Below are 22,634 nucleotides of genomic sequence, written 5' to 3' on the forward strand. Positions count from 1 at the left end.
AGGCTCAAGTGAAGATAGTTTCACTTCATCTTAAATCAGAAACGATCGTGATATGAAACTAAAAATATAAAAGACCCCACCTGGGAGCGATTTTCTTCTTCTTAATTGTACATCGTAAAAAACTGTATTTGACAGAGTTTTGAGAAGGAGGGGGGCGGAGTGTTGTAGTTTAAAAAATGATTTCTTTTTAGAAAAATGTCCATATATACACTAATATTTTATGGGGTCTTTTTTGGCCATGCTCTACCGGTCAAATTCGATTGAGTGGCTTTAGAGTCATCTTGTCAAAAAATCAAAAATATTTCTATTTTGGCATGAGCTTTCTATTAAAATAATTATGTTTCATATAACATGTACCCGTGTGGAAAAACAAACCACGGTCATCTATGGCCTAATGTTAATATATCAAATGACTGAATCATTCTCTGTTATTGTCTTTTACAAACAGTAAATACCACAAGTTTCCCCAGATTTCCTGTGCAAAAAAGGTTTTCGATGCCAGTGAGATGTATTCATGTACTCGTACTCATTAATAAAATATATGGTATAACAACCAAGCAGATACCATTTTTAGATGGCTCAGTTTTCAGTAACATCCTGAACTGTGAGACAGAACACTATATATAATAAGTATCACACTATCATCTGGTTATGGACAGGAAATGAGTACATTAGAGGTACAGCTCAGGTCGATCGCTTTGCAGATAAAGTTAGAGAGATGATCTGGACATGTAGAGAGATAATGATACACTGGACAAAAGGTGCTAAATATGGAGTCAGTAGAAGAAGAGGAGGTTGTTCATGGATGAAGTGAAGGAGGACACACAGAGGACTGGGGTGACAGAGGAGGTTAGAGTAGGAATAGAGATGATCTACTGTAGTGACCTCTAAAGACAGCAGAAGAAAGAAGAGGCGCACTTATCATGTGCTTCTTTTGTGGGAAAAAAATCCTGACAGTCTTGTGATCTGCTGTGACTCTTTAATATATCTTAGTCAAGTTCAACATCACTATGATAAAAAGAAACTCATCAATGAAATTTGTAATATTAAAATATTTACAAAATATTGTTGTAGTTGGATGGGTCTTCCTTCCAGTGTGAACAAGCAGACATGTTCTTATTATTAAAGGTCACTTGATCAGATAAATAACACATAAAACAGATGGTTTGTTATTAAGATTTAAGCAACCTGAAAAAACAGACACATCCATTACACTAAATAAGTGCTGCCCAGCAATTAACAAATAGATTTCAGAGTTCCACATGAATCACCAAACCTGCCAAACTCTAAAGATGTCTAAAGGTGTGGATGACTGTGTTTGATTCAGGTTTTTAAAAGTTTTTTCAGATGACCAATAATGTGTCCAGAACTGGCTGGTCCATCAGAGTAGAGGCCCAGAGCACCAGAATTTCATCACAGCATCTTTAAATAACTCTTCCAGCAGTTTGCCTTACAGCCCACTATAATAAAGAGATTTTTAGATTATTAAACTAGTGTTTGACATTAAAAACATGAGGCGAGCCCAGGTCTTTTGGGGTAATGTTCTCCCCACAGAGGAATCAACGCACTGGTTGGCAACGGAAACATGAGGGCAGACACGTGACCTCGGGAGAAGAAGCTTGCAGCTGTTATAAAGCACAGTGCTGGGTTGGTTTAAAGCATTGTTGCTGCCTTAGGGAATGAATTCCTTTCATGAATTCTTTCAGCTGCGATTTCCTCAACATTTCAAAATATGGTTCAAGTACATGTGAGGCCAGTAGACCCAAAACTGAAGTTGGATTGGAAGTGGAGCTTTCAGAGTAATGATCCCCTGCGTACAAACAAATCCAGGGAATGGCTCAAATGGAAGGGGAAAAAAAGAAAGAAAAGAATGGCCTGCTATGCAGTTTTGAAGATCACTGTGATATAATGGAGGGATTTGAAATGGGAAGGAAAAGCAATAAAACCTTCAATAATCTTGCAACTGAAAGAGGCGTCAAAGCTTTAGTCAGAATGGGGACAAATGCAATGCTGGCATAATTTCTGCTAAAGGGGGTACAAGTTTCTAAGAATAAAGGTGCGCTCACTTAAAAAACCCAAAAATATATATATATCAAAGCCTTTGTAGCAGAAATGACTAAATGAGGCTGTTTTCATGTTGAAGTTTCTGTCTCTAATCTGTGGACGCCAAACAGAAAGAGGACCAAGTATTTGTGTAGTCTTTTCTTCAGATGTGAAAAATGTTGTTTTTTTTCTACATTTAAAAAAAAAAAAAAAAAAAAAACAAAAAAAAAACTTCTGACAACTCCAGGAACTGTTTTTGTGACAGGATGGGAAACAACTACAGATAAATACGTGTTGCTTTTGTCTGTGATGAATATAAAGGTTTCAGTTGTGCTAAACCTGAATCCCCAATTAGACTGCAGTGTGACATCGTTCCAGTACGCTACTCATCGCTATCGTTCTCATTTCCTGTCAGCACTCAACGGTCTAATAATGGCAAAAAAAGTTTACAAAATATTTTATGTAACTATGACATCCCAGTGATGCTACCAGTGGTAATCTTTTATTTTTAAAACAGTAAAACCCCCACAATCCTCCCTGATACTCAGGCGGGATGGATTTTATTCAAAACACATTTTCTTCTTCTGGAGTTGAAGCGTACCTTTTTTAAGAAAAGTAGGCACGCCGAACAGTTCAAAGTTTGCAATCCATCACAAGGCTGCCCAGCTCAATAAATTCAGAAAATCTAAGATAAAAAAAAAAAATGCAGACTGCTGTTTTTAAGAACTGATTTTTAATTAATTCCACACGTCAATAACAGCTGTTAGAATACGATCATTTTTTTTCTTTTTTTAATTTTACAGTTTTATCCTCAACAGGCATCAAATGAGTCCCCAGATCTGAGCTTTTGGTACAGATATGACAATCCACATGTTAACCAGTCCTCCCAATAGTGAGTGGCATCAGCTTCCAGTGCTGCTGCCCTCTACAACTTCTTATTTTCCACTTGCCTATAGGAACTGGAGGCAATTCAAGGCTTAATAAAATATTATTTAAATTTTATTGTCTTTAATATGAACATATATAAAAAAAAAAACAAAAAACAAAACAAAAACAAAACATTTACATCATGGATTGTAAGCCTCTGCCCATGCTACCTTATGCATTATTACAAGAAGAGATGCCACTACAAAAACACCAGGCCCTCAGCTCGCTCTCTAGCTCCCAATCTGCAAAATTACCTGGCTCAGTTCCACAGCAACTACCTGCACCATCTCTCATCTTTAACCATAAGGCAATGAGAAGTTTAGGAGAGCCACACAAATAATGACCTTCTCTAACATAGCAACAAATGAAAAAAGTGATTTTCATATGTATAGCAGTTAGTTACAAATGCAGAATGCCTTAAAGGCGGCTATTAGAGTTTTTTTTTTTTACAATATTTTGCTTCAAAGCACCTTAAATATCTTTTCAGGGACACACTGATGCGTTAGAGGCCAAATGCCATCAGTCAGTCTTGTGCGGATTCCCAAAATATTTTTCTATCTGTATATTGATTTTGTGAGCCATCAAAAGAAGAAAAATGGAAGACCACATTTGACTCCATCTACTTTTTCAATCATCAACGATGTCAGAGGATGCACTTGGAACAGCGAGGCCTCAGATTGATGTGTATATGTCATTTCTGTGCACTTGAGCAAGTCAAAAGAAATCCTGTGCTGACAGCAAAGGGAAGCAAAACATGCAGAGCGCCTTTCCAACCCTGTCACGGTGGAATAGGACCGCGTCCACTTTCACATTTTCTGATTCGTATGGACAAGACGAATGATGACAAATGTTCACAATGGGCGGGGGTCCCTTAACACGCACTACATGGGAGCTTTTAAAATAAATAAAGCATTATTAAGTCGATGAATGCATCACATGAAAGTGCAAACAGCTCTAGCAAGTTTTTTTCTTCTTCTTCTGAAACCAACACTGATGATCCCCCTGCAGATAAACCCAAATGCATGCCCAGAGTCTCTCTTACTGCTTCCCCTGTGGGGGTGGCACAGAGCGGAGCAGACAGGTGAAGTAAATACAACAACTCTAATGTTACTCCAAGAAGCCACTCCTTCTGCCGATAATGTTACAGCACTGACCAAGAACAGGTAGATAGGATCTGAGCCAGTGTTCCTCTGGGCCTACAAGACGGGTATCTGCAAGATTAGCTACAAGCTTCAATAAAAATGCTTAACAACACAGAATTGGGTAAAACTCTACAATCAAAATCTAGAATAAGAAAACGGGAAGAAAAAAAAAAAAAGAATCGAAGTTGTAGCTGTGGTTAACACTGCCACCAATCCCAAGCAGTAAATGCAGAGAAAACACTGATCCCTGTGTGAGGAGCAGCCATCACATACAGACAATATTAGTGCAGGTGCAGAGGAAGTTGTAAGCCTACAGCATGTAGCAATTAAAGTCCAATTCTATTGCATCAAATAGATATGACCTTATCTACATTGATAGTAGGCAGAGAAGGGCTGCTGGTCGAAGCGCGCTACTTGTTCCAGACACGACCATCTGTAACCTAATCAATGACTTTCAACTTGTTGGGGTTTCACTCGATGACACTTCATTAAGTTTTGTTGTGTCAGACATGTTGAACCCACTGCAGCAAAATACTCCGAATGGCACTTTGACCCAGGTCGGATTCATTCAGTGGCAAAGAAAGCAGCGTTCAACAGCAGAGCCGTGAGCACAGATCAATGTACATCTCCACACCAAATACCAGCAATCAAGAGCTCCAGTCTATACAGAACTATGCCAAGTATTATGTAGATTTACCACAAACTATTAAGAGAATGCCATGGTCTTAAATAAATATGATAGTTTCAAAGCAGGTCACAACTGTGGGATAAAATGATGACTCTGAAATCCTGTTCTGTCCACTTGACTGGAAAATATTGATTTAAACATGCGGTCGCGGACTGGGGTTCTCATCTAAAGGCTAGCTCAGCTGCGCTTAAAACCATAGGCTTCACTCTTTACTACTTCAACAAAAAAGGCACCTCATAACCATTTCCCCCTCAGTGAACTCTTAAAAGATGTCTGCTTTGGCATAGCTGCCACGCAGTAATTTTGATGAGCTAGATCCATGTGGAATTCTGAGATACCAATCCTAAGAAATCCTGTTACAGACACAACTGCAGAAATGTTTTACAGAGTGAAACAGTTGCTGACCAGTTTTTGAATGTCTCTCACTCCTACAGTTAGCCTGGTTATTCATACTCGAACTCTCCTTCAACCAAGATTTTTCTTTTTTTTTGTTACAGAGGGATCAGAGCTGAATGAAACAATGGAATAAAAAAACCCAAAACAAACAACAACAAAATGCAGGAAAACACTATATCCAGTGTAAAATTGGATTCAGAAAAACTCGTCAATTCTTCCGTCTTCTTTCAAAGCTACTCTCTGGTCAGTCTGCCAAGTTTTTATGACTGAGGTAGGTTCTTTTTATCTAAGGACAAAATAAAAATGGAAATCACACACTGAAGCCAGTATTGTGTCCTGCCATTTCATAATAAAAATGATAAATTCCTGAAAAAACCCTTTCAAGCTTTGAATTCATTCTGTCAACAAAGAACAAAATAGGAAAGGTTTAAATTTGCATCACACTTCAGATATCTCTGCTGTGTCCTCCCACAAATGTTTTCACTTGTTTTCCACCTTCTACCAAAAACTACTGAGGAGCTTCCATTTTCAACTTGCCTGTGCATCACAACTGTGACAAAAATCAGAGACGCAAACATTGAACGCCCATGGCTAAAAGAGCCAGGAATTCCAAGTCATATACAAAGAGAGACGAGGTCGGAGTGGGAATAGTCTGGAAAGAGAGAAGCAAGGGTTGTGACTGTGGTGGGGTGCTCAATCCATTCAGTCTCTTCAGCAGAGGCAGGACAGTACAGATGTTCACTGTAGGGTGACAATTGATCAAGAAGTGTAAGAGTAGCTTCCAGTGGTGTACAGTACAAAGAGGAATCCTTATCACTGTAGACTGAAGAACCATGGACAGTGCATGTTTGAGTACGTGTTTGTCTGCCTGCCTGGATATAAACCAGAGCTGCTAAAAGGCTCTGACGCTGGGGCAAAAGGGTGGGTTGTTGCATCTAGTGGATTACTGTGTTCCTGTCCTCATGTTTTAAGGCCCCTGCCTCTCTGTCTCTGTGTGTCAGTCTAAGAGGGGACAGAGTGGTGGGGTCAGTAGGCAGTGACCAGGTCCTTGTCGTAGTTGTATCGGCCCCTCTTTGGGGCAGGACTGTCGGCGCTGTCCTCAGTGTCCTCACTGTCTCCTCCAGCCCCGCCCCCCTCCTCCTCAGAGGAAGAGTCAAGAGTCAGATCTACCACCGCACCCCCACCCGGTGCCACAGCAGGTGCTCCCGTGACTCCTGGCATCCCCACAGAACTGCTTCCAGACTTGGCCGTCAGACTAGTGCTGCTGTGGGCTGGTGAATGGCCATTTGCTTCAGGAATGCCTACAGAGAGGAATACAATTTCAAGGTAAGGAAGAAGATTTTACTCTCATTACCTTCAGCGCACACAAACACACACACACAGTGCAAAAACCCCCCAAAACAACTACGGACAAGGGGATGTGACAGGGCTGAAAACTTACATATATCAACAACTGGGTAGTCAGGTGTGTTACTGCGTTCTCTTTCCCGCTCCCTCTCCTTCTCATCTCTGATGGGTCGCCAGGAGCCGTCTGTTAAGTACTCTATCTCCTCAATGTCCTCACTCGTTTCTTTTAGAATCTCAGATAACAGCCTGAAATGCACACCGGCCATTAGAGACGTGTCACAAAATAAGTTTATACACGGGAAAATCAAACTAATAGCTCAGTTCTCACTCAAACGCACAATTAGAAATGAAATAATAATACCATTATTATATTATACCATTAATGCCATTACAACATATATATGTCAAGATACTGAAGTTCCGATGAAGAAAAACACAACATATACTTTAATCTCTTTCATGAATGAAAGGCCATTTAGGAAAACAATACTTCATGATTACACTTTCAAATATCAAACCTGGGTCAGGTAAAAAAAAAGGTCTTTCAAGCAAACTTAGTTTAAGGAATGTAAATATATGTTGCACAAAGCTTTCAGTCTTTGCTACAATAAGATGTGTTTGTGAGAGCTGCTGAGAACTTCCAAGAACAAAACCGTAAATTGCTTTTTTTTTTTAAACATACTTTTCGTATTAAGAATTATCTGTTGTGCTGGTAAATGAAACACACAAGTGTCGCTTCTGTAACATAAATGAACAGCAGGTGGAGAATGACAAATTTTGAAACACAATGAGTGTTCATACCAGACCAAATAAAAAGAAAAAAAAGAAAGCAGTACATGTTGGTGCATGGTTGAGCTTGTATCAAGAATCCCTAAAACATCTCTGCAGCTTCAATGATGTTCCTCAAACTGGCATCACATACAGGTACTCAAAATTACACAATACAAACTTTGAGAATTTACTGACAAAGCTGCAGGGGCGGGACAAGTCAAAGCATGCTCTCATCTCCTTACCCATCAATAGTGAGGAGCTCAAATGGAGCGGGCTTGTCACAGACTGGGCAAGTCCATGTGGGCTTCTTTTCATTCATCTGAAGGAAAAAGACTGCATCGAAACACTGAAGGTGGGCACAAGTTAACACTCGACATGGTACCCCAAGCCGCATCTTCACCAGCTGGAAGCGAGAAAAAAGGAACAGATGTGATATCGGGTGATATCATGCTTTTTAAAACATTTTGGGAGTTTTCTAATAGTTAAATAAATTGAGGGGCTTTTAGACACAGCATGACAACAGAGCCACAGGACTGTGAAACAATATTTTCCGACAGCACTGCACTAAAACAACATTTCTCTCTGTATTTGTCAATCGATGTCCTGGAAACAAGTTTCCTTCCAAATGGTCACAGAGTTTCCCCACCCACAGACATTAGTGGGCGAGCTGGCCCCATCTATTACACACTCGCACAGATATATGTGGTGAATAACTTTGGCAGTGTTTTATGAGTTTAAGGAGCAATCTGCAATCACTTTACTATTTGACAAAGACCTTGCTCTTATAGTCAAAGTTTGTCGCTGATATCCAGCTTGGCCTTGTCCTTCCTGTAATGTTTTCAGGCTGGCCAGGTCATCAGTGTGACATTACTTATTATGAGTCAGCTGCTTCCTCAGAGAGGATCTTGTCTCACAGACAGGATTCCCACTACACTGTGCTGGACTGCAGCTGGTAATGGCAATCCTATCCTGGAGGTGTGCTGCAAGTTTCTGGACTGCGAACAGACACTATAACAACTGGAAAACTGGTTCATGTGCTGCTCTGTCAAGCTCACAGAAGCTGCTGAGCAGCACAAAGGCTGCCGTTGAGAGCTGCAATCCAAGATGGTGGAGTCAGAGTATGGCCACAGGATGAGACTCGCTAGAGAGTCAGCCTATTACACTGCTCAATTATTTGTCACAAAGCCATTTAAACCCCAAAACCTTATTATTGAATAATGTATTAAATAAATGTGCATGGACACAATGAGCTTTCTACAAACAGATATTCACTGTAGAACAGCAGTATAAACATAGCTTTGCTTTCACTCCAAGGTTGAATGGATGTAATGGAGGTAAACTGTTTAAACTGAATATTTGATTAATGTGGTGAAGATATTCCCTCCACGCTGTAGATTGTCCTGCTTTTCTGCTCTGACTGAGCAGAAATCATAATGCATATTTGCAGCAAATGTGGCACGAGTTGCTTTGTGTTTTAAAGCCCCTCCATTTGTGATCAGGATGTACTCACTGGACAGATGAGAGACACTCTGAGTCCTGTGGTCGCAATCTCGCTCTCTGGGTCGAAGCGTAGTTTGTCTTGTACTGTAGATAAATGTAAGTACACGGTTATTACATTCTGTACCAGACATTATTCTACATTATTTAAAATTAACTACACAGCGAGAATGGATATAAACAGTTTTTACTGATAACGATTCCACTTAAAGATTACATTTTTTACTGAATCCTGATCAATGTTCCAAAAACTTAGACCTACACAGGTTTTAGCCATCAACAATTATTTTATTATGTTAAAACTCAAAATTTAGTGTTGAAACTCCAAGTGCTTGCTATTATTAGTCTGATGTCATTACTTTACAATGTGCAAATATCAAAGACATGTGGCAGGACTAAAAAAGGAAATGTGTACACTGGAGGAACAACCTCGAACTGATCCTTGACACACATCCGTGCAAAATCCAGTCATACCAGAAACAAAATGTTCAGTTATTGACTCCTACATTCTGCACTGAAGTGACTTTGTGTACCTTTCATCTTACTCTGAATGTGAAAGCTGCAAGCAAAAATATTTTGGTGAGTGTAAAAGCATCACTTACTGCGCTCACGGCAGCGTTCTGCACTCTCAACTGAGCAGAGTTTAAGCTGGCTGAAGAGGTCTGCTGCGGTGAAGACCCTCACTAAATACACCGCCACAGAGTAACGCTGCAAACACAGATCAACAGATTTTTAATAAAATGTAACAAGAATTTATCCACAGAGAATCGGGAACTGATAGTGGAATTTAAACACGATGTTATTGTAAGAATTCACTCAAAATTTTGAAACAGAACCATCAAACTAGTACAAGGTAACCTCTCTAACAATTATGAGACATCAGTGAATCTGCAACTTGGACAAGCAGCACATAAAATTATTTTGTATAAAGAATGTTCCCCATGTTTGATTGTGGTTACAATTCACAGGCGAGTGATGAAATATTCACCATTTAATCTTTCCACGTAAAAATATATATATGAGACTCGCTAGAGAGAGAAAATAATAACAATCCATTATTATTTTCGGTTTTATTATGTGACAATACTGGGCAGCACTGACGAGTTATATAGTTAATTATTACAGTTATTGTTAAATTAAAGTGCGAAGCTTTTTTCAAATATAGTGTTTACATTTTTTAAATAGGGGATTAGAGAAAATAGTCCCTGCGCTATTCTTGCGCTTACATTTGACTAATGTTATATCACTGTATCAAACTTTAATTAGAAGAAGTGTCATCAGTGACAAAAGTCCACTACAAAAGCAGGATGGGAAATGCCACTTTTGTACTTACACTTAGAAATGTTCCGGCCAATAAAACTGTGTGTGTGTGTGTGTGTGTGTGTGTGTGTGTGTGTGTGTGTGTGTGTGTGTATATAATGCCACTAATATCATTATTAGTTTTCTTTAAATACAGTGATATTTTGAGGCTATATCGCCTACCCGTTATGGATTATATCACACAGACTTCTTCTGAAACTTGCTAGGCCAAGAAAATTTTAGACTTTTACAGACTCTATATGCTGAGCAGTGAATTTATTATTTATACATGGCAACTGCAGACAAAATGTGTGGAATGTGCATTACCTCAAGTACACGACACTTTTAAATTGAGCCGTTTCATCACGTGTGATCAAGCTGTGACTAAAATGAAGTTGCTCAAGATTTGCACAAACCTTCTTGTTTGTACAAAATGTGATAACAAACCTAACCAAAAGTCCCTTCTGTCTACACACATACTCTCTCAAAATACTCAGTGTGGTGGCAACCGTGCTTACAAAGGTGTATTACACATGCAGTCGAGTGAGGCCAATGAAACACTCAAAGATCTACAAGTATCAGCATGCCTCGATGAATTACAGAACCTTCCAAGAGGAGCTGGACAGATTAGCAGAATAAAAAATAAATAAATAAAAAATATCTGTGCTAATGACAACCCTGAGAGCTACGGCTGCAAAAGGCAGGATTCAACTGACCTTTCCAAAGTTTCCCCAGGTGATGGTGACTCTGTTGGTGACATTGGAGAGGTGCAACCACGGAGTGATGTTTATAGGACGACAAGGACGACGAGGTTCAACACCAGGCTTATTGGAAGGATAATATCCCTGTAAAACACACACAATTTAAAAATAAATAAGACTGCAACAGTTAATTATGTAATACTTCATCTCAAATATCTTTTCATAATTTCAAAACAGACACCTTCTTCACACTACTTTTAGCACAAATGAGGGTTGTTTCCTTTACCATGCACAGCTAACCTGCAATATGAGCTGGAGGTCATATTTTTAAGTGTTGATTTACCTTCAATCAAAATATTCAGTTTACAATAGGGCTGTGACATATATCATTTGAGATAATACCAGTACAAATAAAAAACAAAACAAACAAGTTAAATCATGATATCAAAGCCACGTGTTTACTTCTACTGCTAGCACAACAAGACAAGCCCCGACATGCCTTGAGTGAGAGCCACATGACAGCCTGTGATTACAATTCAATAAAAAGGGAGTAACTTAAACAATCTTTATGCATAATTTTTCTCTTCTGTACTTACTTTCATTATTATTATTATTACTGTACATCCAACATTATTATTGCACTACAATGATGCTGGCATCTTGTAGCAATCAATCATGTATTAGGTGCTTTCATGAATGACCGCAGATCTTTGGAAAAGGATGGAATTTTCCCTTTATTTTGTTTGCACTGGGTGTCTGTGGCTCAGGAGGTAGAGCAGGTCATCTACTAAGTGGAAGGTTGGTGGTTTGATCTCTGCAGATGCCAAAGTATTGTTGGGCAAGATACCGAACCCCAAAGTGCTCAAATGCATCCACCCAAATGTGAGTATGTATGAATACAAAGTGCTTTTCATTCGGGCCTATAATAGGGTAATATATATATTATAAATTATGCATGTACGTATAGACATGTGTGTGGATGGTTGAAAGAGGCATGTTATATAAAGCACTTTGAGTGCTCCAGTAGAGTAGAAAAGCCCATTTAAATAAATGCTGCTGTTTGCAAGGTACGATCATAAAACATCATTCACTATAGTTTTCTACATCGATCATAAATATCATTATTGGAAATGGCAATGAAATACTGTGTTAAATTTTTCAGACTTTAACCCAACGCTAATTTACAATTTCAAAAATGAAATCTGATATTTAAGAGAGTGAAATTTGTAACAGATGTCAATTCCGCTTGAAAATGACTTAATTATCAGAATTATCAGGCTAGCAGCTTAAAAAAAAAAAAAAAAGAAGGTTCAAATTAAAGTTTAAAAGTGTGATTACGAGGCAAGGGAATTTAAACCTCTTAAAATTTCTTGAGACATTTAGAACTCACGTTATCTAAAGCACAATGGAGCTTTTCAACAATTCACAGTATGTACAAACAGTCAGAGATTAAAATATCTGTGTACTAGACAGAATGGCAGGATTAGGCCAGGAGCCCAAATTTAGACATTTATGGCCAAATTTGAATCCTCGGGAGGTCATAGTCACACCCTCCTAACCTGTCATCTAGGTGCTACCCTGCCAGTTCGATTTCTTGTGGCACACCTTAAGCCACATAGTATCGGCCAGCTGGAGAGCTTCCTCCTAAAGTTTTGTTTCCTGAGGTCTTCAGATAAGCCAACATCATCTTTACCCAAATCTTATTTTTCCCCTTTATGTTGTTCAAGACACACTTACATTAGGTTATATTATCCATCATTGTCATATTATGACATTTTATCACTGACCTGGTAAAACATCTGTGACTGACACCCTGAGTGTATCTGAAAACGATGCTATGAGCTATGATTGAGAACACACTTCAAAACAGGAAAACAAGCCCAGCTTTAGTCATGTCTGTATTATGAAGGTGTGGGACATTTCAGAGTTAATCAACTCACCGGCACATGACAGTAGGACTGATTAACTTTGACAGCTATGTTGGGAGGATACTGGTCCTCCTGAACACCAATGGAGTCTGTGTAACAGATTCTGCAACAGAGAGCAGTAACAGAGGAATAAATGAGTGAGGTCTTCTATTGTAAGAGACTAAACACAAACACTGTATATAAAAAGAAGCAATTTATCCTTGTTGGTTTGAATTATGATATTTTTATGACACAGTCACTACCAAAAAATCAACCCCCCCCCCCCCCCGAATGTTTTTACTGGGAACTTACCTAAGAACCACTTGGATTGATCGGATTCCTGGACGAAGTTCACTAAGAAAATAATAGGTCACGAATTAAAATGAGCTTCACAGAGATATTTTTATATTAACCTGGGGTTAACCTAAAGTGCAGTTTTAACAGACAGTGTGACTTTTTACCTTGCATTTCGAATCTGGTCTGCTTGGCTGGGTGTTAACTCAAAGATGCACTGACTGTCCTGGAGTTTCTCACTGTTCTGGGCAACTGTAAGCAGATGGAGACAAAATCCATTGTAAAAAGAGAACAGTGCAAATTCTCAACGTCGAGTAAAAATGCAACGTTTTCCAAAAACACAAAAAGACAAAAAGCCTAACAAATAGTCCACACTCACTTAGCTCTGTTGGTAGTAGCAGTGTCTCTAAAGTTTGGTAGAAGGGCAGTGGCACTAGCTTCACCTCTGCTGCAGGTGTGGTGATCGGTTTGGAAATGCCGTTGAGGTAGTCTGCGCCCTGAGAGGTGGCAGTAGGGGAAGAGCTGAGGGATGAGTAGTTAACTGGGACACTTTCCGGACGTCGTGCAGCCAGCCATCCAGATGTTTTAGGGAAACGTGACTCGTAGAGCTGCCGGACGTTCTTCAGCAGCTCTGGGCTGTATTCGGTCTGCACTAGCCTCAACGCACGCCCCACCAGGTCTTGCTTCAGCCCACTTTTGCTGCGACCCATTGAGGCCAGCAGCGTCTGCAGGTCTGAGACCCGGAAACTTTTGACCATATTCTAGTGAGAAAACAAGACCAAAAAAATACAAAAATATAACAGGATCACAAAAACAATTAGATTTCTGGAAAGGCTGAAGTGACAAAGTTAATTTCCAAGTTCAGACTTTTTTTCAAGAGCCACATCTCAAATGAAGGAGTTTATACAATGCCAATTACCATTTTCACATTTGTCCAAGAGAGGAAGATACATGTTGTTTATATTCTTTCATTTTACTCAAGTAAATCTATTAAGTAAATGAATGAAATAATTTAATATCGTGTCCAAAGTCCTGCGTAAACACACCTACACACTTCTTTTTAACCCTTGGAAGATGCACAGAGTTAATTACAGGTAACTTATATGTAGAACAGAGTTGTTCACCAAACTGCTTGGTACTTGCTAAAATTAGCATCTGTCCTTGGTCACTTTAATCCTATAGAGGATTTAAAGTGTGTTGTAATTAGCTGGCTATATTAAGAAGTTCACTTCCAACTCTAAGAACAATGGCTTGGCCATGATTCAAGTGATCACACTAATTGTGGTAGTGTTAATTAGGCTTTAGAACCATAAACTTCCAAAGGTGGCTTAAAAGTATGAATAGACCTTGGAAACGCACTAATTCCATCCACACTATCTGTCATTTAACACACAGAAAGCTAAAGGAATAGTCTGGCAGGTTCAGTTACAATGAAATAGGTGCCTAAAAACTACTATTTCTTGTTAGTGGCCTAGAAATGTGAAAATAGTGCAATAGTTCTTACCTACATGAAATTTTATACATACAATCTGTTTACAGTCCACAACAAATGTAAGACAAATACGGCTTTGCAAATTCTGCATGTTTATGGCTCCATTAACTGTTTAATATAATTTTAATTTGTTGTTTATGGCTTAACAACCTCATTTGTACACCAATCCGAAAAATGTAAGCTGAAGACACACCGTAGCAGGAGAGGATGTTTATTTAGTAAAAACATATGAGGTGCAGACGCACATTGAACTGCAAAGTAAACGCAGAATCTCTCATTCTCGACATAATATGCGCCAATTTTCTGCAGCCTATATACAATACTTGCATAACATATGGAATCGATTATATGAATACCGTATGTGGTCGTATCATCCTATGTGAGGTCGTTTTTTTAAAAAGAAAATTATTATTTACTTATGATGAAGCAGAGAGCACACGAACTGGGCTCTAGGGGCAAAACACGGGATGTTGTTGTTTAGCCGCCAGACAAGCCTCAGCTTTGTCTGACATGGCCGAAATAGACATAAGTGGAGAACTGCTTCATGTCTATATTAAAAAAAAAATCCAAAAAAAACAGGACTTTATGGATGGATCCGACTGAACCGCTGAGCTTCAAATACAGCTGCGTTACAGACTGCTCAACCTCACTTGAACGTTGCTAGTGTAGCCTGCGCTATCGCCGGGCTAGCTTCTCACACTCGGCATTCAATCACGACTGCTAGATATTTTGACAGGTGCACAGTTCAATAAACTAACCGGTGAACTACAGATATTCCTGTAAGCCAAATAACGTCAAACGGTAACATGCCAGAAATCAGGCTAGACCAAAAACAACCACACGCTTATATGGTCTCATCATTCATTTTCGGTGTCTTCCTCCAGAGCCAGCGTGATGCTAGGTGAACCAACGCACTTGCCTGGTTAACATTTCCAGGCAGGCTAGCTACCTTAGCACCATAGGCTAGTTCGTTTCGTCGTGCTTGAAATACACCACATTTGTAAGAGTAAATACCCTTTAATAATATTCGCACAAAACCCACAGTTTCCCCACAACTGGGGTGACTTTCAGCCCACAATCCCGCGCACGTCTCCTATCAAATCAAAGCCAACCAAGCTCTACTTGCCATCGCTTCCACCAGTTCGGCCGCCATCTTCGTGCAGCAGTACCGCGAGAGTCAGAGACGACGGCCAGTCTTGCACCAATGGAACAATGACCCTGCTTCGATAGACAGTCATCTCCAGCCAATCACAGCGCGACTTTTGCCAGCATCCGAAGCGATTCACTGAAAATAGGCGGGACCACGTTGTTTTAAAGTTACAGCACAACTTTTAAAAAACACTAAGAGGCAGGTCTCCCTTCCAAAATAGGCCTCTGTGTCGATTAATAACACCACGTGTCAAAGTATTTTAATATTGAGGCTGTTTCAATTTTATAGTTTTGCGATATTCTGAACTCGTGTCTTAAAAATAGTTTAAATTCAGCGTGACGGGAAAGCATGGGCTGTCAAACGGATTGGGTCGCATGGTCCCTTCAATTCCCGTCCGAGCAAAATATTCCATTTCAGGTTAGTCGACCAGCCGTGAGATGTGGCGTTAATGCTTTGTCTGAGGCATGTTCATAATTAAATTAAAACGACTTATTAAGAAAACACACTTAGACTGTAGGTATAGTCCTGCAATACCTACTCTGAATCACAAATGCCAGGTTGTGTTAAGACATCAGCAAAATGGAAATATGTTTGCTGAGGGAAATATCTGCTCCGATTGATGATCCAGCCCTGCTTTTCCAAAACTCTTCACATGTGGGCAAAGAATAGCCTCATGGAAAAACCAAAATCAATTGAGGGAATTGCAGTATCATGTAATAACATGGCGTGTTTTGTTGTGGCTCCGTTTTGGATGGGAAACGTCAATAAGGCAGTGCTGTATTTCAAAAAGAACAGATTGCTCTGCTTCTGTGCTGACTTACAAAAAAAAAAAGATTATATTAATTTAAATTACAAATAAAACTTAAATGGGAAATCTGAGATTCCCTTTCTTCAGTCATTCATGCATTCATTCTCTGTTTAGTGCACCTCCCCCTCAAAACAAAACCCATAATCTCAGCTTCATGTTTTACACAGTAAAGGCTGTTATTTTTAGAATTCTAACTCTTCACGTTTTTGTAGTCACTGCAGTGACTACAAAAACGTAGTATGAGGCTGAAAATAATTTAATAAAACTAATTACAATGATAGCTTGAAAGGTTGCATAGAGTGGTGTTTTAATGTTGTGCATGCGTGTCTTGTTCCATTACTTAAACAGAAGAGGGCAATATGGTCCATGATTTGACCTGACTGTGATTAAGTGCATCCCCTCTGTTAAACTGAAAGAACAAAGCAGATCACCATACTGCTGATGCCTACAGGCTAAAGCTGTAAATGCTACGAGAACAGGGTGGGTTAATTATACTTAATGTTGAATCAGTTACATCGTTATCCATTCTCTGCTGAAAATACACTTTTATTTGTGTAAGATCCCAGAGATATTCAGAATAAAAAAACATTTAGGTTGAATAACTGTCACACACTGATTCAAATAAACTTTTTTAGGTACTCTTGTTCAAATGCCTGTTAATGCAAATATCACATAGACGTGGTAAAGATGAGCTGTTGAAATTCTGAGCACCAGAATGGTGTAGAAAGGTAATTTAGATGACTATCTCCACGATATGGGTTTCAGTATCTGATGTGTTGGATTGAGTATTTCAGAAACTGTTGATCTACTGTTATTTTCCTTGAAAAGGAGAAAATATCCAGTGAGAAGGGGTTCGGGCCAGACTGTTTGGAACTTACAGGCAAGCTAAAGAAACTCAGTTAACCACTCGTTACAACTGAGGCAGAAGAGCATCTCTGAACACACATGTTGACCCTTCTGTCAGCTAAGAAAATGAGACTAAAGTTTGAGTGATCTCACAAAAACTGGACAAAATGACAGTCTCAATTTCTGCTACGTTTGGATGCAAGTGTCAGAACTGGGGTGAACAATGAAAGCATGGATCCACCCTGCTTTGTATTATTGGTTCAGACTGCTGTTAGTGGTGTCATGGTATGGGGGCTATTTACTTGGCACATTTTGGGGTCCTTAGTAGCAACTGAGTATTGTTTAAACACCACAGGTTTTGTGAGTGTTTCTTGCTGACCACGTCCATCCTTTTTATGACCACAGTGTACTGCAGTGTCTTCCAGCAGGACAATGCATGGCATCACAAAGTTCAAATGATCTCAGATGACTTTGTTGAAAACGGGAGTACTCAAACAGCGCCCACAGTCACCAGATCTCAGTCCAGCAGAGCATTTTTGGGATATGGTAAATGAGATCACATAATGGATGTGCAGCTGAAAATCGGTAACACTTTATAATACTATCTGCAACTAAAGGTGTAACTCCCCTGTAATTAAAAGGAATTTCAATGTGTTTTATTTAAAATGACAACATTTTATTTAAATTTATCAACAAGTAAAAGAATTAGGGGTACTGCATTTTAAGTAGGGTGAAATTTCATGTTAATTTTGTGGAAAAACGAAAAATGTTTCTCCATCTTACAGGCCATATTATGGAGTGCTTAACCTTATCTAACTTCCATGTATTTTGCAGGAAAGGAGACACTTCTTTTCAAAGTTATGTTTGAACAGTGATTGTGAAAGAAAAAAATTGAAATGCCGCCATCATTATAATGTCGAACTTTACTTCAAAATACTTGTTGTGTATTTATGTATTTATGTGATACTTAAATTTATTTACAGTTTAATCACTTCTTTGCTTCCTGGACAAACCCAACTTTAAACCCCCTTATTCTAGTGCACCTACCTTTAAGTATTTGTATGTAAATATAATTATATTGTAATTTAAAATAAACTATGTTGAAATATATGTTTATTAGAGGGGAAATACACCCATAAAGTTTTACTGGCAAATCTGTAGCACTGTGTCATGCAATCATGTCACATTACTGGTGTGCCTAACAGAGTGGCTGGTGACTGTATAGCCTACCATAGACTGTAAGTCTGATACAGTTTCAGTTAAGCACTAGAAGAAGCAGGCAGAGAGTATGCACATAATGTGGTGTTGCTTGAAGAAATCTTCCACTGATCAAAAACACACAAACAATAACTTTCTGTAACTATGAAATCAATTAACATTGCCAAAAATGTTAATTTCAGCAGTTTGAAGCATGATGTTTGATTTGTACATTGTAACATAAATAAATCTGATATTTATTTGGCTGAATCTGATTCAGCCAAATCTCCTTTTTGTTGACATTACAACATACCTACAGAGAAAGGTTTAGAAATGTTCAAACAACATGTCAAAATTGATTTAAAGGAGATTTTTATTCCATAAGGATCTGAAACAAAACCTTCATTAAAAGATAAATCTTAATCAAATGTAGAAATGAATGACTTAATGAAATAACAAATTTTCAAGTCAAGGGAAATAATTATTTGCATACAGAAAAAATAAACTATATTAGCCAGTAAAATATCCTGCACAGTTACAGAACACAATATAATACGGTTTAATAGTAACCACAGACAGTTTTTATCTTTAAGACAGATTTTAAACAAAATATATAATTATTGTTTTAACTGAACTAAAAAAAAAATCATGTATATATGCAGTAATTTATTGTTACATGTTAAAAAATAATTTTTCCACCATCTAATAATTGAAGTAATAAAAGGTATTTGGTAACAAATTAAATAAAGATGTTGAACGATCCAATATTAAAAGAGTTTATATCAAGAACGGGAAGTGAACCTTTCTAATTTGTCATTCATACGCTTCACTTTTCTGTAACCTCGTCGCCGTCGATGGCTGCAAGAGACATTAATGGTCTTTGCAAATAAATACGTGACTTATCTCCAACGTGCTGAAGTTGACCCATTAATTACTCCTCGATGGTAATTGAAGTAATTCTTTGGACAGTATCCTGGACAAAACGACTTTAACAGGATAACTCTGGCATCTAAAAGGCCTTTGATTCTACATCCACCTAACATCCATCCTTTGCACACCATGTCTTACTAAATCTTGAGTGTTTAATCTCCCGTAATTACAAAGATTTGCTTAGGTTAATAAAAATAATCCGCCTCAATTGAGACCCCCCACTTGGACCTCCCCTGTGCCTCCTTTGCCCCTTTCTGTGAGGGATAAAATCACAGTCATATAAATAGAGTCACCTTCACATCTTTGAAGCACAACTCTTTGATTCGGGAGCAAAAGGCTGACGGATACCAAGTGATAGGTTTGGATTGACAGGGTTATCAAAGAATCGAAAAGATTTACCGAAAATTTCTTGGCAAACGAAGCGTCCGCATTTAGTCTTGGCGACTGACGTCATTTCCACAGGTTGAGATTGGGTCACTCGTGAGCGCATCAAGGTTAACAACAGTTGAGAGGCTCATCTTTATCTGTGATCTTGTCAACAGTAAGTCTTCGGTGAAAGAATTTAGTGGCAGCGAGACGCTGGCTTTATGAAGGCTCCTAATTTTAAAGAACAATAGACATGCTGTGCAACTTAGATACACAGTTTTGAGAAGACGTTTGGGAGAGATATTTTTTATTCATGACCTGACACCTGTTCAACAGTCAGCGTGAAATCAATAAAACCTTTGCCATGAGCTTGAGATATTTTAATTCAGAAATGACAATGGAGGAAAGAAGCAGCCGCAACGGAAGCAGAGACAGACTGGGACTGAGCTTCACAATTGACTACCTGCTCTTTAATAAAGGAGCCAAAGCTTCTAAAGACGATGCAACAGCAAGTCGTGCTGCAGAGCAGATAACGAACGACATGCCAGGTCGTCAGAATCCTAAACTCGAAGAGGTGGGGATTCGCTGTGAGATCCAAGAGAAGGGTCTACAGAGGTCAGAGGTAGATGCTGAAAAAAGGAAAGCCAAAGAAGATGAGGGGGATGAAGACCAAAAAGAGGAGGGGGAGGAGGAAGTGACCACCACCACTACCACCACGTCTGCGAGCTGCGGTACAGAGAAGTCTGCGGACAAACCCAACCAGTCATACATTGCACTCATCTCCAAAGCGATCCTGGCGTCTGAGCAGAAGAAACTGCTTCTGTGTGACATCTACCAGTGGATCATGGACCATTACCCATACTTCAAGAGTAAGGTATGTTCATGTCTTGTGGTTTTCTATGTATGTAGCACGTAGCGATAGATATACCGTACAGGAACTCAAAGTGAAACTGGGCGATAATTCGAAGCAGAATTTCCAAGCAGATGTTTGCTGATGTTGTTAAACAGTTTCAGGGCAGATTACAGGAAAACATCGTTCCCCAAATGTGTTTAATTCAGTCTCTGAAAACTAAAGTGGCCGCCATTTTCGCAAATAAAGCGACCTACTTGGCGCTGGTAATCTGTCTGAGTGGTTAGGCAATTAGGTGCTCACAGGGACACTAGATGATCTTGTTGTTGGCGAAATCACAAATAAAGTAATCCTGTTGCTAGGTTGCAAACTGCCTCTGCCTTTACCAGGTGCTACAACAGATTGGGTGAAGCCTAGTGGATTAAAGTTGATCACTGGTTTGACGTGCTAAAAAGGTAACTCAGGGTGTTGTGACTTACTCAGATCATATACGGTCTTGACACGCCACAGCTCATGCTGCCAACAACAGGACAAGGTGACATCCTGAAGCGGATCAGTGATACTTAGCAGCCCCTTGTGTTAATTTTCCAATGGGGACACATTGTTTGACCCCTGCTTTAATTTTGACCTGACATATTTGTTTTCTTGTTCGCAGGACAAAAACTGGAGGAACAGCGTGCGTCACAATTTGTCCCTAAACGACTGTTTCATCAAAGCGGGCCGGAGCGACAACGGTAAAGGCCACTTCTGGGCGATCCACCCATCAAACTATCAGGACTTTTCCAATGGAGACTACCACTGCCGAAGGGCAAGGCGGAGGGTACGCAGGGTGCCAGGACAGCTCCCGCTTTCCTCCCTGAGCTCGCCCTACCACCCCGCCATCGTCCGTCCCCACAGAACAACCTGCTGGTGCTGTCCTCAGGCCTCTGCACTTCCTCTTCAATGCTTGGCACCCAGACTCTACTGGCCTTGGTCCAGCATGCAGCCACAAATAGGGCTCCACCTGGGCCTAAATGCCTCTGTACCCTGAGATTGAATTGTTTGTACTGTTGAGGTATACTATGCTAACAGTTTGGCCCTGAAACACTATTACTTAAAAGAGAATTTTTTTAATCTAATGATTATATCATTAGGCAATGTTAAAACTGAAATGCCCTCTGGCAATATTACATTATGTTTATATGCTTGTTAATGAGTAAGAACAAAGTGATTTTAGGGCATTTGATGATTCAATAAAATGAATGTCTTAAAGCTGTGGCACTTCTTGAGTTTATATTCAGAATGTTTTAGAATAACAAAAATAAAGTGTTTGGAATCAGCTCATTAAAAAGTGTGTTGTCAGCTCTGTGTGCACGTGTGTGTGCAGAGGGTGTGTGTGTGCGGATGTTGCTAAAAGTGAGCCCTTGCTAAAATACCACCCGGTGTTAGATGCTAATTAGTCAAAGCTGTCGCGATGCAAAATCTTTTGCATTAAGAGACTAAAATCAGGCTTTCCAAAGCCAACTCCCAAGGAAATGAGGCCAGATAATCTCAGCAATCCTAAATAGTTTCAAGAAATAGGAAGCTTATCACACAGTGTAATCCGTAACCTCGGCTGCAGAAAGAGGGGAACCACGGGAGGTCAGGGATGAAGGAAGCGGAGGAAAGGGAAGGAGGCAGTGAGAGATTGAGAGGAGGGGGCACTGATTAACTGGGGAGAAGTGGGAGGGTATTTAAGGGAGTGTATGTAGATCAGGGGGTCTTAGGGGTTTGACAACTGAATGCCAGTTTAGAGAGGCAGTGTGTGATTGAGGACTGCACAGGAAAACTGCACTCATCAAACACTGTTAGTGTTTGTAATGCATCTGTTCAGTGGATTGTGTTATATGCTGTTTTTTGGCATTTGGTGCTGGTTACAGCTTTTTAAACTACTAGTGTGGTGGCCGTAGCATTCCTTGACATTAGCGCTTTTTGTGAAATCTATAATAGACAAGTAAACTGAAC

The 22,634-nt window shown here is 39.4% G+C and overlaps 2 protein-coding genes across 2 annotated transcripts; one reads left to right on the forward strand and one right to left on the reverse strand.

Annotated features, from left to right (window-relative positions):
• Nucleotides 1–2,757: 2,757 nt before the first annotated feature.
• pias4a (protein inhibitor of activated STAT, 4a) lies at nucleotides 2,758–15,755 on the reverse strand. Its single transcript, XM_040039910.1, has 11 exons — nucleotides 15,631–15,755; nucleotides 13,392–13,773; nucleotides 13,180–13,264; nucleotides 13,031–13,072; nucleotides 12,752–12,842; nucleotides 10,827–10,955; nucleotides 9,414–9,519; nucleotides 8,825–8,898; nucleotides 7,557–7,717; nucleotides 6,638–6,789; nucleotides 2,758–6,497 (listed from the first exon to the last, which is right to left on the reverse strand). The coding sequence occupies exons 1-11, from the start codon at nucleotides 15,655–15,657 to the stop codon at nucleotides 6,223–6,225; spliced, it is 1,524 nt and encodes a 507-aa protein (XP_039895844.1). The 5' UTR covers nucleotides 15,658–15,755; the 3' UTR covers nucleotides 2,758–6,222.
• Nucleotides 15,756–20,192: 4,437 nt separating this feature from the next.
• foxq2 (forkhead box Q2) lies at nucleotides 20,193–21,681 on the forward strand. Its single transcript, XM_040040605.1, has 2 exons — nucleotides 20,193–20,675; nucleotides 21,307–21,681. The coding sequence occupies exons 1-2, from the start codon at nucleotides 20,193–20,195 to the stop codon at nucleotides 21,679–21,681; spliced, it is 858 nt and encodes a 285-aa protein (XP_039896539.1).
• The last annotated feature ends 953 nt before the right edge of the window (nucleotides 21,682–22,634 follow it).

Source organism: Simochromis diagramma, unplaced genomic scaffold (assembly GCF_900408965.1).
Source record: "Simochromis diagramma unplaced genomic scaffold, fSimDia1.1 OVJJ01000026.1, whole genome shotgun sequence".
NCBI classification, from domain to species: Eukaryota; Metazoa; Chordata; class Actinopteri; order Cichliformes; family Cichlidae; genus Simochromis; species Simochromis diagramma.